The 17,873-nt window shown below is 42.9% G+C and overlaps 1 protein-coding gene across 1 annotated transcript; it reads right to left on the bottom strand.

Annotated features, from left to right (window-relative positions):
- Positions 1-255: 255 nt before the first annotated feature.
- Positions 256-4,109, bottom strand: LOC147572243 (T-cell surface glycoprotein CD1a-like). The gene is made up of 6 exons (XM_086693842.1): positions 3,912-4,109; positions 2,791-3,057; positions 1,828-2,106; positions 1,355-1,633; positions 938-1,028; positions 256-792 (listed from the first exon to the last, which is right to left on the bottom strand). Exons 1-6 carry the CDS (start codon positions 3,970-3,972, stop codon positions 714-716), a joined length of 1,056 nt encoding a protein of 351 aa, XP_086549968.1. The 5' UTR covers positions 3,973-4,109; the 3' UTR covers positions 256-713.
- Positions 4,110-17,873: the final 13,764 nt, after the last annotated feature.

Raw genomic sequence — 17,873 nt, 5'->3', positions numbered from 1 at the left:
ATGATCTTGCGGTCCATGAGGGCTGTGAGTTCGAGCCCCGCGTCGGGCTCTGTGCTGACAGCTCAGAACCTGGGGCCTGTTTCGGATTCTGTGTCTCCCTCTATCTGACCCTCCCCTGTTCATGCTCTGTCTCTCTCTGTCTCAAAAATAAATAAATGTTAAAAAAAAAAATAAAAAAAAAAAAGAACATCAAATGTCTCAACTACTACAAACACGACAGGAAGCAAAAAAAGAAAAAACTGTGAAGTTGGCATAAATTCAACACAGACTTTTACTGAGGACATATTCCATGCAGGCAAGACTCCTTGCCAAGGATACAAATATTAGAAAGACGTGGGCTTTGCACTCAAGAGACCTAGGAATTAGAAGGGAAAAGGGACCTAAATGCAGGGCAAAAACAGATAGGAACTGGGTGTAGATTATCCACAGTGCAGGTTAAAGTGGTGGAAATTCCCACCAAGCAGAGACTGCTTCCACTATGCAGACCAGAGAAGGTGCGTGGGAGGAAGTGACACAAGATGCCTGTGACCGATGGAGGTCCTCAGACTTCATTTTACTCTAAGATAATTTTGAGATTTAAGTCTGAGACTCAGGTCAGAACAAGAGTTCCTGTTAAACGACACTCAGCTTATACTGACAACTGATGCCTGAGCAGAAAGGAAAGACAAAAGCTGCACATAGGGACTTGCTGGTCCATCACTGCTGAGATGGGTTTAGGGACGTCCTGGTCCTGGGCTGCTGGGATCTCTCTCCAAAGGGAGGCCAGTGCACTGAGGTCTCCAGTGTGATTTCCTAGGAGGAACAGATTGGAAATGCTCTGCAGCAGGTGGGGGTGAAGACTGTAGGGAGAGGAGCCCTGGGAGGAGGAAAGGTGAGGACAGAGAGGAAGGTGGGGAGATAAGCGGGTAAGATCAGAAATATGGTTCCAGAGTCTTACCAGCGCTTCCAGAGCCAGAATGCAAGACCTGCCAGAAGCACCAGGGGCACGATCACCGCCAGGAAGACCAAGTCCACGGGGCGGTGCTGCTCTGTGGGTTTGGTGCACAGAGAGTATCAATTCCCATCCATCTTGGGTTCAACTGCACCTTCCTGGTCCTTTTTGCTCCTGTCACCCTCTGCCTCACCAACCACCCTTCTTCTTTCTCTTCTCTCATCCCTACTCAGAGAAGCATCCTTCACCCAACCCTCTGCTTCCTCCCACATCTACAGGACCCTCACACGAAGCTCTCCATTTCTTGGGCTATTAATTTTATGTCCTTTATGATCTGGAGTCCCTAGAATCCCAAAGTTTTCAGCTGGCTTTGCTGAAGGGCCACCCACCCACGTTCCCAGCCAGCCCCCACTGCTTTCTCACCCCAGTAGAGGACCATGTCCTGGCCTCCTAGACTGCTGTGTCTCACTCGGCAAGACAGGCCAGCTGCCTCTCTGGCTTCCACATCCAAGGACGTCTGAAGATACCATGTCCCATCAGCATGGGGCAAGACGTCACTTCGTCGGGTGCTCTGCCTCTCCTGCTCACCCTGCATCCACGTCACCCACACGGGCTTTGGGTAGAAACCAGAGACATGGCACACAAGGAGCAGACGGCCAGGACCTGGACTGGGGCCAGTGGACAACCAGGCCTCTGGCTTCACTGCAGAGACAGGACAGGTATTCTCAGACTGAGAGGGAAGATCCTCACATCGCTTTAGATACACACCTTTCCACCTCTAGAAACCTGTCACCATCAGCCCTCTCCCTCTTGGCCCCTTTTCTCCCTGAGTTTGAGGAAATGTTGCAAGTTTCTGAGTGCAGAAAGAAAGCTTGGAGGGAGGGAGCAGGACTGACCTTGTCGCTGCAGAACTGCCTTCCCTGCATCAAGTAAAGCCAAGAGGAAACGGGGACAGAGGTCATTAATATGTGTCTGTATTCTCATGTTGACCACGTGGTACTGATTGAATAGATTGCAGACCTGCTGAGCCCTCCTTCCTCCCTTTGGAGATGGCCACCATGACATGTTACGGAAGCTCATGAGATCTGATCCTTCATACGCAATCCGCTTAAATCCTACTGGTGCCTCTCCAAAGGGCATCTCACAGCCTTTGACCACCTGAACCTGAAAGGGATCTGGGAAGAGAGATTGTGAGTTACACGATGGGGAAATGTGGGGAAAGAGATGAAATGGGATAAGTGGAAGCCAAAGACAGACAAAGCAGAGCGCGAAGTTGAGAGTTGGATGGAATGGAGCAAATTTGGTTTGAGCAGAAGCTCAGACAGGGGGAAGTGGTGGTCGCTGCAGCAGAGGAAGAGGTGAATGACTGAGGAAGGAACAACTGTTGGGGGGGGGGACAGAAAGGGCGTGGGCAGGGGACAGGGACGGGCTCAGTAGGAGAGCTGGGATAAAACCATCCAGGGTGAAAGGAGGATAGTGAATACATGGAATACATAGATAGAGTTTGCTGAGGGGACTGAATGGGGAGTAAAGCACAATTCAAAGATCTGTCACAGAGTGACGGAGAAGTAGGTATCTGGATGGAATCCAGGGAATGGGGTGGTCAAGGGAGACACTAGTGGAGGCATGAGAGCACAGCCTGAGGTCAATGAGAGGAGGGGAAGGAGCAGAAGACATAAAGCTTTTAAGAAGTGGGGACTGCCTTCTGCTTCCTGCCCAGATGGGTGTCATTCAGTTTCACAATGGGGAGTGGAGACTTCAGAAGCCAGTGGAGACTCTTTCCTGGAGGAAGAAGGAACTCAAGGTGACACACACACCGGCCACCTCCATCCCATCTGCCCTGAGGGACCTGAACTCACATTCAAGCTGCCATTGACTGACGTGGTCCTGAAATATCAGAGGAATTCTAATGGAAGCTGCCTGTATTGCCCTTTCCTGTTCCATCAGCTCCTTGTTGCTGAAGTTGCCCTTGGACCAAGGGAGCTTGTTCACGAAAATTCCCTTCTTGCTGTCCCAGCTATGAGTCTGAAGCTCATCCAGCCAAGCTGAGACGTGATATTGTGTCCGGGAATGATTGTAAAAGGATATTGTCAGGATGATTCGGAAGGAGCTCGGCTCCTGGAAGTCTGTGGCAGGAGAACAGATAGAGTGAGGAAGAGCAGGGCAGAGGGAAGGAGAGAGAATCAAAAAAGAGGCCAGGGAGGGGCCCTGAGGACAGAGAGCCATGGTTCTCTTAGGAGACATGTGCTGCCCCAGAGCCCCAGGCTTGGCACCCATCATTCAGAAGAGCACAGGGCCCTGGGGTCAGGGATGCTCAGGAAAGAACCAGGCTGACATCCCTCACTCCCCATGTGTGTGCTGGGGAACCCACACCACGAGTGCACACACAAGCGAGTGTGCATAAACACATGGACACACCCATGCAAAGTTATAGTCACACAATCTTGCACAAACTAACATACACAGATACACATGCACACATTCACACACAAATACAAACACACACATATTAAAATACAAACATACAGACACACAAGCACTTTTACACACAGGACACACACACACAGACACACATGCAGATACACACTGAGACACACACAGGCACCTATACACACACATTCATACATGCTTACACTCATGGAGACACTCAAGCACATGTACATACATGATACACACATGCACAAATGAAGACACACACAGAGATACACACATGGGCATTACATGCACACACTCATAATACTTATGCACACATACAGACACACAATCACATACATGACCGCACGTTCACACACAGGCACATCTGTCAGCACACATACATGTGTGACACCCAAATGTAAGCACATCACACATGCAGACACAAACATGTGCGCACATGTGCACATACTACACACATGCAAGAACCCATGACACACACAAGCACACATGCACGTATACATATATCCATACCCACACACCCCCTCAGCAGGGCCACCATCCTCACCATCGTCACTGTCACCACCTGGGACAAGAACCGTGAGCAACACCAGTTGCAACAACAGCATCTTATGTGCAGATGTTCTTTCTTTCTCTCGGAAAGTGGGTCTTTGGCGTCTGTTCTCACAAACCTCCCCACACGCAGCCCCTCTCTTCTGACTTCCTTCACAACACACGCGCCTGCCCTGAGTCTCCACCCTCAACCCTGGACACCTACTCAGACTTTCACTTCCCCTCCGGGTCTGACCCTCCTCTCGGCTTCCAGCTTCTCCCTGTCACCAGCCTCCATTCTGTTTCCCGAGGTCCTAACTCAGGTGCTGGGGACCAAGTCTTGGGTGGCATGGAAAAGGGACCCTACCTCTCGTGCCTTTTCTCCTCATCCAGACAGTAACCCATGAAAACACGGCTCCCCAGCATGCAGCCCTGGAGCCTGCTGTCACCCTGTCCCTCCTGCCCTTGGAACACTCCCCATGGACTCCCTTCCCTGTCTCACCCCCACCCCAGCCCATCCACATCTCTGATGTGTTACTGCTTGTGTTTAAAAACAATCAACCAGGTCAATTCGAAGATCTAATCGATTGCATTAAGGGATACAAGTTTGAGGGAGCATACAATTTGGCATGGGAAAGAGGAGCCCCTAGGAAGCGTACAAATAAGCGGTTTTTTATAGGAAGGAAGTTGCACAAATACAAGAAACAAATGTTTCAGGGAAGCTCGCTTTCCCTTAATTGGGAGCGCAGGGGTCTAGCCATACAGATGACCTCCCCTCACTGGGGGATGGAGAGGACTCACGTGACAACAGACCCCACTGTGATGAACAGAGAATTCCTCGCTGACAGGGGAAGACTTACATTTCTGGGGGAGGTTGGAACAGCCGTTAGCTTAGGCATCAAACAAGGTTTGGGGACTTGGCCTGGCCTGAGACACCATTTTGAGTCCATGGGTTTCTTTTAACACATTCTATTTGCTTTTCCCAATTTCCCCATGATTGCCTGTGTAACAGTATCAACAACCACCAATTCACCATTATTTTAGGGGAGGATCAGTTGTAATCAGAGAGACCACAGGACATTGAAACATCTGAAGAATACCCACTCAGTCGTACTTGCACTAATGTATATTCACTCACCACTTAACACCAGCCTGGTCCAAGCACCTTGCTACATGCACGAAAATAGTGTTCACAATGCAATCACTTTATTCAAGGAGCTTTTAGTCTCTTTGGGAGGAAATAACACATACACCAAGAATTATATATTCTGGTGTGCTGAGTTACTTTTTCTTCCTTTTGTGTTTTTTTTTTAATTCGAGTTAACGCTATGCATTACTCAGCGTTCATCAATGTAAGTATAAAACTATTCCCTTCACCATCTTCTCTGATTCCTCACCTGCCTCCCCTCGGGTGACCAGCAGTGTGTTCTCTATTGTTCCCATTCAGTTTTTTCCTTTATCTCTCTTTTGTCTTTTTCATTTGTTTTGTTTCTTAAGTTCCACACGTGAGTGAGACAATAGGTGTTTGTCTTTCTCTGGAAGACTTACTTATTTCACGTAGCTTAAAACTCTCCAGGTCCATCTAGGTCATTGCATATGGCAATATTTCAGTCCTTTACTTGACTGAGTAACATCCCCTTATACGTACATACCACACTTTGTCCTTCTTCATCCATCATCCGTGGACACTGGGTGGCTTCCATAATTTGGCTACCGTAAATAATGCCGCAGTAAACATAGGAGTGCGTGTATCTTTTCAAATTGCCATTTTCATATTACTTGAGTAAATATACAGTAGAGGAGTTACAGGATCACGTGGGAAATCTGTTTTTAACTGTTGAGGAAACTGCATATCCACAGGGGCTGCACCAGTTTGCATTCCTACCAACAGGGTACAAGGGTCCTTCTCCACATCTTCCCCAACGCTTGTTTCCTGTGTGTCTGAATTTAACCGAACTGACAGGAGTGAGGTGGCATCTCATTGTGGTTTTGATTTTCATTTCCCTGATGAAGAGTGATGCTGAGCATCTTTTCATGTGTTTGTTTGGCCATCTGGATGTCTTCTCTGGAGAAATGTCTATTCATGTCTTCTGCCCCGTTTTTAACTGGATTATTGGTTTTATTGGTGTTGAGTTGTACAAGTTCCTTGTAGTTTGGGTGCTAACCCTTTATTGGATATGTCATTAGCAAATATCTGTTCACATTCTGTATATTGCCTTTGAATTTTGTTGATTGTTTCCTTTGCTGTGCAGAAGCTTTATATTTCCCTGTAGTCCCAATATTTTATCTTTGCTTTGTTTCCCTTGTCTCAGGAGCCATTTCTAGAAAAGTATTGCTGCAGCTGATGGAGAGACAGACCTGCCTGTGCTCTCTTCTGGCATGCTTATGATATCAGGTTCCACATTGTGGGTTTTTTTTTTTTAACATTTATTCATTTCTGAGAGAGAGAGACAGAGCACAAGCAGAGGAGGGTGAGAAAGAGAGGGAGACGCAGAATCCAAAGCAGGTTCCAGGCTCTGAGCTGGCAGCACAGAGCCCAACGTGGGGCTCAAACTCACAGACCGTGAGATCATGACCTGAGCCGAAGTAGGAAGCTTAATCAACTGAGCCACCCAGGTGCCCCGCACGTTTTGATCCTGAATCCACATTGAGTCTATTATGGCATATAGTGTAACAAAGTGGTCCAGTTTCTTTCTGTTGCACGTTGCTGTCCACTTTCGCCAACGCCGCATTTTATTTTTTTAATATAATTTATTGTCAAATTGGTTTGCATACAACACACACTGCTCATCCCAACCAGTGCCCTCCTCCCTGCCCATCACCCACTTTCCCCTCTCCCCCCCCCCCCCACGCATCTACCCTTAGTTTGTTCTCGGTCTCATAAGAGACCCAGTCTTAAGAGTCTCCTCTCTCTCTGTAACTTTTTTTTCCCCTTCCCCTCCCCCATGGTCTTCTGTTTAGTTTCTCCAGATCCAAATATGAGCCAACACCACATTTTAAAGAGGCCTTCTATTTGCCATTGCATGATCTTGCCTCTTTGTAAAAAAAATTAATTAGCCATAAAATCCTGGGTTTATTGCTTAGTTCTCTGCTCTCTCCCATCGATCTGTGTCTACTTTTGTCCCAGTACCGTAATGTTTTTATTACTACAGCTTTGTAGTGTAACTTGAAATCTGGAATGGTGATACCTCCAGCTTTGTTGTACTTTTTAAAGATTGATTTGTCCATTCAGAGTCTTTTTGCTTCCATACAAACTTCAAGATGGGTTGCTCCAGTTCTGTGAAAAATGCTGCTGGTATTTTGATGGGCATTGCATTAAATCTGTAGATTGCTTTGGGTACTATGGACATGTTAACATTATTTTTCTTCCAGTCCACGAGCATGGAATATCTTTCCATTTCCTTGTGTCACCTTCAATTTGTTCATCAGTGTTTTATAGTTCTCAGAGTACATGTCTTTTACTCCTTTGGTTAAGTATATTCCTAAGTATTCTCTTATTTTTTGGTGCCATTGTCAATGTGATGGTTTTCTTAATTTCTTTTTTTGCTGCTTTGTTATTATATTAATTTATATTATATTATATTATATTATATTATATTATATTATATTAGAAATGCGTTGCATTTCTATATATTGATTTTGTATCCTGTGACCTTACTTAATTCATTTATTGATTCTAGTAGATTGGGGTGGGGGGGGGTGGTCTTTAGGGTTGTCTACATATAGTATTGTGATCTGCAAACAGTGGACATTTTACTTCTTCCTTGCCATTTTGGGTAACTTTTATTCCTTCCTCTCATCTGAGATGCAGAAATATTTACAATGGTAATATCTTCTTGATGGATTGTTTCTTCTATTATTTTATAGTGTCTTCCTTTTCCCTTGGTACAGCCTTTCTTTAAAAGTCTATTTTGTCTGATACAAGTATTGCCACCCTGGATTTCATTTCACATCCATTTGCTTGATGCATGATTCTCCATCATTTCACTTTGTATCTTCATGTGTCCTTAGATCTGAAATGAGCCTCTTGTAGGCAGCATAGAGATACGACTTGCTTTTTTCTTCATCCCATCACAGTATATCTTTTTATTAGAGCATTTATTCCATTTAAATTCAACATATTTATTGAAGGGCATGACTTATTGTCATTTTGTTTCTTGTTTTATGGTTGTTTTGGTATTCTCCGTTTTTTATCCTCTTGCTTTTTTCTCTCATGATTACTTGGGTTTCTTGATATACTTGGATTCTTTTCTCTTTATTTTTTGCACAACTATTACAATTTTTAACGGCTTCATTAGTATAAAACTGATATATAAAGCACTGTACAAAAGCATAAGCAACTCTTCAATATAGAGAGCAAACAGAGGGTTGCTGGAGGGGCTGTGGGAGGAGGAGAGGCTAAATGGGTAAGGGACGTCAAGGAATCTTCTCCTGAAATCATTGCTGCGCTATAGACTAACTAACTTGAATGTACATTTAAAAACTAATTAATTAGTTAATTAATTAATTTTAAAAATTATTATACACATTAACAAAAATAGAAATGGATGTGGAGAGTGATCATCTAATGTTCATTAGGAGCGTATGTACGTGTATGAAGTTTGGTTTACAATAATTGTAAAAATAAAGAACTGTACAAATTTCACATGTACAATTTGATCAGTTCAGATATACCAAACATTTCTGATACCACCACCACAATCAAGGTAGTAGACAACTCCAAAACCTTAAAGAGTTTCCTTGTGGCCCTTTGCTTTGTTTCATTTTGTGTTGTGGTAAGAGCACTTAACAGAAGATCTACTCTCTTAACTCTTGGAAAATATGGTATTATTAACTATAGGAACTATGTTGTACAGAACATCTCTAACATACCCAACTAACATAATTGAAACTTTCAACACTTTGAATAACAAGTCCTCAGTTACTCACCATCAAACCTCTGGTAACTACTACTCTCTGCTCCTAGGAGTTTCACTATTTTAGATAACCCACATATATGGAATCATACACTGTTTTTCTGTCTAGGACTAGACTATTTCACTTAGCATAAAGTCCTCAAGTTTCAGCCATGTTATCACAAGGACAGTATTTCCTTTTTTGCGGCTAAATATCATTCCATTGTATATACATACCTCTTTTTCTTTATTCGTCCATCTGTAGACAGACACTTAACAAAAGGGAAAGAGAAGAAAATTCCAAGAAGAGGAAAGAGCAAGGAAAAGATATATAGCAAAAGGAAGCACAGCAGATACAGGAACAAAACAGGATCCCTGAGGCTCTGGCTGGAGCAGATATCAATCAGTGTGTATATTTACAGATTCCGTGTAGAGCAGTCAATATTAACTTATTGGTCACTGAACTTTGAATCCATTCTCTATTCTTCTCCTCTGTGTCCACATTTTAGGTATATGGCGTCATACTTTACATCCTTTTATTTTGTGAGTCTCTTGACTGATTTCTATGATATTTTTATTTTTAACACTTCGTGCTTTCTTTCCTTTTGGTCTTTCCTTTCCCTTCCCCTCACAGTCCCTTTTAATATTTCTTGTAGGGTTGGGTTAGTGGTCATGAATTCCTTTAGCTTTTGTTTGTCTGGACAACTCTATCTCTCCTCTTCTGAATGATAGCTTTGTTGGATAGAGTAATCTTGGCTGCTGATTTTTTCCTTTCAGTACTTGAATATATCATGCCACTCCCTCTGGCCTGCACAGTTTCTGCTAAAAAGTCAGCTGATAGCCTTATGGGTTTCCCATGTATGTAGCTATTGTCTTTTCTCTTGCTACTTTTAAAATTCACCTTGGGGCGCCTGGGTGGCGCAGTCGGTTAAGCGTCCGACTTCAGCCAGGTCACGATCTCGCGGTCCGTGGGTTCGAGCCCTGCGTCGGGCTCTGGGCTGATGGCTCAGAGCCTGGAGCCTGTTTCCGATTCTGTGTCTCCCTCTCTCTCTGCCCCTCCCCCGTTCATGCTCTGTCTCTCTCTGTCCCAAAAATAAATAAAAAACGTTAAAAAAATTAAAAATAAATAAATAAAATTCACCTTTATCACTACTTGTGCCATTTCAATTAATAGGTATTGTGTTGTGGACCTCCTTGGGTTGATTTTGCTGGTGGCTCTCTGTGCCTCCTGATTCTTGACTTCTATTTCCTGCATGAGATTTGGGAAGTTTTCAGCTGTTATTTCTTCAAATAAATCTTCTTCCCTTTTTTTCTCTCATCTCCTGTGATCTATAATGCAAATGTTATTTTGCTTGATGGCGTCCTTGAGTTTCCTAGGTCTATTTACATTTTGTGTTATTTTTCCTCTCCTGTCTGGCTTGATCATTTCCCATACCCTGTCTGCCAGGTCACTGATCCATCTTTCTGCTTCCTCTAGTCTATTGTTCATTGCATCTAGTGTACTTTTGATGTTAGTTATTGAGTTCTTCATCACTGATTGATTCTTTTTTATGTTTTCTACCTTTTGGTTGAGAATCTCACTGAGGGTTTCCAGTTTTTTCTCAAGTCAGTGAGTATCTTTGTGACCGTTACTTTAAATTTTCTATCAGAGACAAGTGAAGATCGCAGAGGAGTAGAGGGACCCTGGGCTGCCTCTTCCCTTGAACGCAGCTAGATGAATATGAAATCATTTGGAACACGCAAGAAATTGATCTGGGGATTGAGAGAACAAAACTGAACAACCAGAGCTAGAAAAGCGGCCACACTGTGGAAAGCAGGAGCTGCAGGAAATTGATTTGGGTGAGAAAAGAACTTCAGAAGGTAGGGAAACTGATCACAGAGAGAAGAGAGAGGAAGAGGGACAGAAGGAGAGAAAAAGTGGAGGCACACTCAGGGGATTTCACAGTAAGAACTCTTTCCCAAAACCATTGACTGGGAAAAGAGGGGCTGCCCACCATACGTTTTTATGAGAGCAAGTATGCAAATTCTGAAATTTTGGAGGTCCAAGCCATTGCCTGTTTCATGACTGGATAGCTTTACAGTACTCCAGGGGAAAGGAGGGTAGTTGCCTTATAGTGGTCAGTGTGGTCTGAGGGTCTGCTGGATTGCATGGGGAGAAAGAGTTCCCCTGCTTGGAGACCACTTGGGAGAGGCAGCACGAGCTCTCTGGGGACAAAAGACCCTGCAGGCATCAGTATGGCGCACTACTCACTGCACAGGAACAGAGATGCCAAATCAGGGCAGCAAACCTTGATGAGGGGTTTTGGCTGCGTTTTACCATAATCTCCAAATCAGTGCACGGTGGCATAACCAATTTCCATGACAAAGTGGCAAATGCCAAAAACGTGGCCACAACCTCTCCCAGAGGATGAGCATGGTTCTGCTGGCAGCGGGTCCCTAAAATTTGGCGTTTTGAACCCCCCCCCAAGTGCCTGAGGGAGAGCATAAGGGTACTGTGGAGGACTGTGCGTCCTGGCAGGCAGACCGCTCTGATGCCTACAGGGTGAAGGTAGGGATCTGACAGAAGCTGGGGACACAGGAAGGGTGATTATTTGCTCTTCTGTCAGGGCTTCCTGAAGAGTGGAGGGCATGAATTCCTGCTCTAGGGACACGAAGGTTCGGAGCCACCCTTTCCCCACACACACCCTTCAGCACTGACTGACCTCAGTGAGCACAACAGCTCCACCCAGTGGACTGCGGAGCTACACCAAGCTCCAAGCTTGGTGGGGCCCACACCAAGCCCCACCCCTCTGAGCCCTGCAGGTACACCCTTACTAGGGCAAGGCCACCTGAGATCGATGCAAGAGACCCTACCTCCAGAAGACCAACACAAACCCTTCTCACGCACTTAGTCCACTGATTATAGATTGCTGCAAATCTTCAACTCCAAGAGAAATATAAGCTAGCTTACTTTTTCAATTGTTTTATATTTTAATTTTTTTAATTATTATTTTATGAATTTAGTTTCTGTTAACAAGAATTCCAAAACATACACAGGATCTAGCTTCCTTTTTTTTTTTTTTTTTACTTTTACTTTTACTTTTTAAATTCTTTGTATTTATATTATTCATCATCATTATTATTACTATTATTTTGGATCTCGCTTCTTTTATCAAGCAGACTAAAACGCACCTATGATCTACCTTCTTTTTTTTCTAGACTTCTTAATAACATAGGCATTACTCTGGTACCAAGAATACAAATGTCTTTACTAACATGAAAACAGTGACCCAGATAAAATGACAAGACAAAGGAATTCACCTCAAAGAAAGAAGGAAAGAAAAGAAGTCACAGCCAGGATTCAATCAATACAAATCCAAGATATCTGAACCAGAATATAAAAAAATTATCATAAAGACACTACTTGGGATTGAGAAAAGCAGAGAAGACACTAAAGAATCCCCTCCTGCATGAAAAAAAAAAAAAAAAAAAAACTAAAACTAGACATGCCAAAAAATAAAAATAAAACTACAAACAAGATATAAAACCAAATATGCAATGACAGTGAGGATGGGAAAAGTAGAAGAAATGCAGTGACTCCTTGAAGCATCGTAACATTTGTATCATAGGAGTCCCTGAAGAAGAAGAGAGAAAACGAAGAGAAGGTGTATTTGAGCAAATTGTAGCTGAAAACTTCCCTCATTGGGGGAAGTAAACAGACATCTAAATCCAGGAAGCACAGAGAACTCCCATTAAATTCAACAAAAGCCAGCCATCACAAGACATATGATAGTCAAATTCACAGAATACCAAGCCAAGGAAAGGATTCTGAAGCAGAAAGGAAAACAAAATCCATAACATATAAGAGAGGGTAGATCAGGTTTGCAACATCTGTCCTCAGAAATGTGGTAGGCTAGAAGACAGTGGCATAATATATTCAATGTGCTGAATGGGAAAAAATGTCCAGACAAAACTACTTTATCCATCAAGGCAGCCATTCATACACATAGACCAATGGAATAGAATAGAAACCCCAGAACTAGACCCACAAACGTATGGCCAACTAATCTTTGACAAAGCAGGAAAGAACATCCAATGGAAAAAAGACAGTCTCTTTAACAAATGGTGCTGGGAGAACTGGACAGCAACATGCAGAAGGTTGAAACTAGACCACTTTCTCACACCATTCACAAAAATAAACTCAAAATGGATAAAGGACCTGAATGTGAGACAGGAAACCATCAAAACCCTAGAGGAGAAAGCAGGAAAAGACCTCTCTGACCTCAGCCATAGCAATCTCTTACTTGACACATCCCCAAAGGCAAGGGAATTAAAAGCAAAAATGAATTACTGGGACCTTATGAAGATAAAAAGCTTCTGCACAGCAAAGGAAACAACCAACAAAACTAAAAGGCAACCAACGGAATGGGAAAAGATATTTGCAAATGACATATCGGGCAAAGGGCTAGTATCCCAAATCTATAAAGAGCTCACCAAACTCCACACCCGAAAAACAAATAACCCAGTGAAGAAATGGGCAGAAAACAAGAATAGACACTTCTCTAAAGAAGACATCTGGATGGCCAACAGGTACATAAAAAGATGCTCAACGTCGCTCCTCATCAGGGAAATACAAATCAAAACCACACTCAGATATCACCTCACACCAGTCAGAGTGGCCAAAATGAACAAATCAGGGGACTATAGATGCTGGAGAGGATGTGGAGAAACAGGAACCCTCTTGCACTGTTGGTGGGAATGCAAATTGGTGCAGCCACTCTGGAAAACAGTGTGGAGGTTCCTCAGAAAATTAAAAATAGACCTACCCTATGACCCAGCAATAGCACTGCTAGGAATTTACCCAGGGGATACAGGAGTACTGATGCATAGGGGCACTTGTACCCCAATGTTTATAGCAGCACTCTCAACAATAGCCAAATTATGGAAAGAGCCTAAGTGTCCATCAACTGATGAATGGATAAAGAAATTGTGGTTTATATACACAATGGAGTACCACGTGGCAATGAGAAAGAATGAAATATGGCCCTTTGTAGCCACGTGGATGGAACGAGAGAGTGTGATACTAAGTGAAATAAGCCATACAGAGAAAGCAGATACCATATGTTTTCACTCTTATGTGGATCCTGAGAAACTTAACAGAAACCCATGGGGGAGGGGAAGGGGAAAAAAAAAAAGAGGTTAGAGTGGAAGAGAGCCAAAGCATAAGAGACTCTTAAAAACTGAGAACAAACTGAGGGTTGATGGGGGGTGGGAGGTAGGGGAGGCTGGGTGATGGGTATTGAGGAGGGCACCTTTTGGGATGAGCACTGGGTGTTGTATGGAAACCAATTTGACAATAAATTTCATATATTGAAAAATTTAAAAAAAGGCAGCCATTCATAATAGAAGCAGAGAAAAGGAGTTTCCCAGAGAAACATTTTGTTTAGATTTTCTAAAGGAGTTGTGACCACTAAGCCAGCCCCGCAAGAATTATTAAAGGGGACTCTTTGAGGAGGGAAAAAAGATTAAAAGTAACAAACACTAGAAAGGAACACAGGACATCACCAGAAACACCAGCATCACAGGTAACACAATGGCACTAAATTCATATGTTTCAATAATCACTCTGGGTGTAAACGGATTAAGTGCTCCAATCAAAAGACATAGGGTATCAGAATGTATTTTAAAAAGTAAACAAAAAACATTTATATGCTGCTAACAAGAGAATGATTTGAAAGCTAAAGACACCTGCAGAATGATTGAGAGGATGAAGAAACATTTATCATGCTAATGAACATCAAAAGAAAATAAGAAACTGGAGTAGTCATTCTTCTATCACACAAGCTAGATTCTAAAGCAAAGACAAAGGCTGTCTTATGTAGCAAGAGATGAAGAAGGTCACTACATCATAATCAAAGAGACTATCCGAGAAGAATATCTAACAATTGTAAATATTTATGCTCCCAACATGAAACAATGCACACATATACATCAATTAGTAATGAACCTAAAGAAACTCTTTGATACTAATAGAAAATAGTAGGAGACTTTAATACTCAATTTAAGCGAGAGACAGATTACTTAGCAGAAAAATCAACAAGGAAACAATGGTTTTCAGTGACACACGGACCAGATGGATTCACTTGATATACGCAGAACATTTCATTCTAAAGCAACACATACACGCTTTTCAAGTGCAAATGGAACATTCTCCAGGATAGATCACATGCTGGGTCATAAATCAGGCCATGACAATGCTCATGGATAGGAAGAACAAATATTGTTAAAATGTTTTTACTACCCAAAGCGATCTACACATTTCATGCAATTCCTATCAAAATACCAGCAGCAAAATACCACAAAGATAGTACAAACAATTCTAAAATTTGTATGGTACCACAAAAGATCCCAAACAGCCAAAGCAATCTTGAAAACGCAAGGCAAAGCTGGAGGCATCACAATTCCAACCTTCCAACTCTATTACAAAGCTGTGGTGAACAAGACAGTATCATAGGGGCACAGAAACAGACACATAGACCAATGGAACAGAATAGAAAATCCAGTAATGGACCCACAACCATATGGCCAACTAATGCCCAACATAGTAGGAAAAATATCCAATGAAAAAATGAGTCTCTTCCACAAATGGGGTTGGAAAAACTGGACAGCAATATGCAGAAGAATGAAACTGGACCAATTTCTTACACCATACACAAAAATAAATTCAAATGGATAAAAGATCTCTGTGACACAGGAAACCATCAAAATCCTAGAGGAGGACTCAGGCAGCAACCTCTTTGACCTTGGCCTCAGCAACTTCTTACTAGACATGTCATGGGAGGCATGGAAACAAAAGCAAGAATACAATATTGTGAGTTTCTCAAGATAAAAACCTTCTTCACAGTGAAGAAAACAATCAACAAAACTAAAAGGCAACTTTCAAATGGGAGAAGATATTTGCAAATGACATATGTGACGAAAGGCTAGTCTCCAAAATCTATAACAAACTTATCAAATTCAATACCCCCAAAAGAAGCTAATAATTCCATTAAGACATGGGCAGAAGTCATGAAAAGATATTTTTCCAGAGAACACATGCAAATGGATACAGACACATGAAAGGATGGTCATCATTACTTATCATCAGGCAAATACAAATCAAAGCTACAATGAGCCATCACATCACACCCGTCAGAATCGCTAAATTAACAACACAAGAAACAACAGGTGATGAAGAGGATGTGAAGAAAGGGGAATACCTCCCACTGTTCCTGGGAATGCAAACTGGTGCAGGCACTCTGGGAAACACTGTGGAGCTTCCTCAGAAAGTTAAAATAGAACTACCTATGACTCAGCAATGTCACCACTAGGTATTTACCCAAAGGCTACAAAAATACTGATTTGAAGGGGTAGATGCACTCTGATGATTATAGCAGCGCCATCAACAATAGCCAAATAATGGAAAGAGCCCAATGTCCACTGACTGATGAATGGAGCTTCGTATCTACACACAATAGAATGTCATTCAGCCATAAAATAACGATATCTTGATGTTTACAGTCCCATGGATGGAGCTAGAGTGTATTATGCTAAGCAAAATAAGTCGGTGAGAGAAACACAAATACCATCTTTATTCACTCACATGAGGAATTGAAGAAACTAAACAGATAAATATAGGGGGATCAAAGAGGGAGGCAAACCATGAACCAGACCCTTACCTACAGAGAACAGACTGAGGGTTCCTGGAGGGGATTGGGTGGGGGATGGGTGAAATGGGTGATGGGCATTGTTGTGATGTTGTATGTCAGTGATGAAATTGCTAAATTCTACCCCTGAAAGTAACATTACCCTATATGCTACCTAACAGAAATTTAAATTAACACTTGATTAAAAAAAGGAAAAAAAGAAAAGGGTCGGGATGTGAGGTGATAGCCATGTTAACTAGTTTGGTTGTGGGCATGTCACCATGTCCACATACACTAAACCATCAAGCGGTTACTTCCTTTTATGTTTTCAAAAGACAACAGAGTTTATTGCACAGCAGTTCAATGCATTCAAACATGTGATGAATGCTACATAAAATATTATTTTCCACAATTTGTCTCGATTCAATTTCCTTGACCAATGCTTCATTTTCGGTCAAAATGCTGCATGTCAAACTGGAGGCTCCACAGCTCAGGGTCTGAGCGTCACCTGCAGCTCCCTGCATGCCATGTGCACTGGGCTCCCGACGTTCTTCAGGCCGTCCTCTCTGAGAAGTTGTTGGAAGGTCATCAGGAGGACCTTTGTTCATGTCACATCACAGGCTCTGCTGCACCTGCCAGACCTGGCGAAGGCCCATGTGGCCAGTGGGGCCTCCCAACCTTCCTCCCTGGGTGGTTGGAAAGCTGCACACTGTACAAAGGTACAATTTTCATTTGTCATCATACTCCAGTGAAGCAGGAAAAGCAGCAACAACAAAACCAAAGCATCAGAAAAGTAAAGGCAGACACACAGACCCACAGAAGTGACTGGAGCCCCAGTGATTTGGGCCCACCCCCAGTTCCACCAGCCAGTACATTCCCTGCATGCTTTCAGCCCAGCAAGGCAGATTTCTGTCCTTTGTGATTGGAAGCTCCCCTCTGATGGACGTGGATGTTGCCCCTGGGAATGCTGGGCTAATGTGCCTCTTCTTTACAATGTTCCTCCACACTTCTCTCTTCCTTTCTTTAAAATATTCTTCTATTCCTTTTCTTACCTGCTTGCCTTTTTCTTCACGTGTCCTCACCTGTCCCACTCTTACCCTGTCTTATTGACACTGACATCTGGATCAATCCCTATCCTGGGTGTTTTCGTGGGTTTCTAACAAACCACTGATCAGGAATAGAGTGCTGGTTCAGCTGCTGGAGAAGTGACTGGTAAAAATTTCTTCCAGGGTTTTCCTAGACATGAAAGGACAAGCTGTATCAGCCTTTAATAAACCAGGAAATGTCATGGCAATGGCAGTGAAATACTCAAAATGCAGGAAATTTTCTATGGATTTCTTTTGAACACAATACGTCTATTCATTCATTCATACACTCTATCATTCATTCATTCATTCATTCATTCTTGACTTACTCAAC

Source organism: Puma concolor, chromosome E4, assembly GCF_028749965.1.
Source record: "Puma concolor isolate L17-30 chromosome E4, mPumCon1.1.hap2, whole genome shotgun sequence".
NCBI lineage: Eukaryota > Metazoa > Chordata > Mammalia > Carnivora > Felidae > Puma > Puma concolor.
This window is presented reverse-complemented; position numbering and strand designations above follow the sequence as displayed.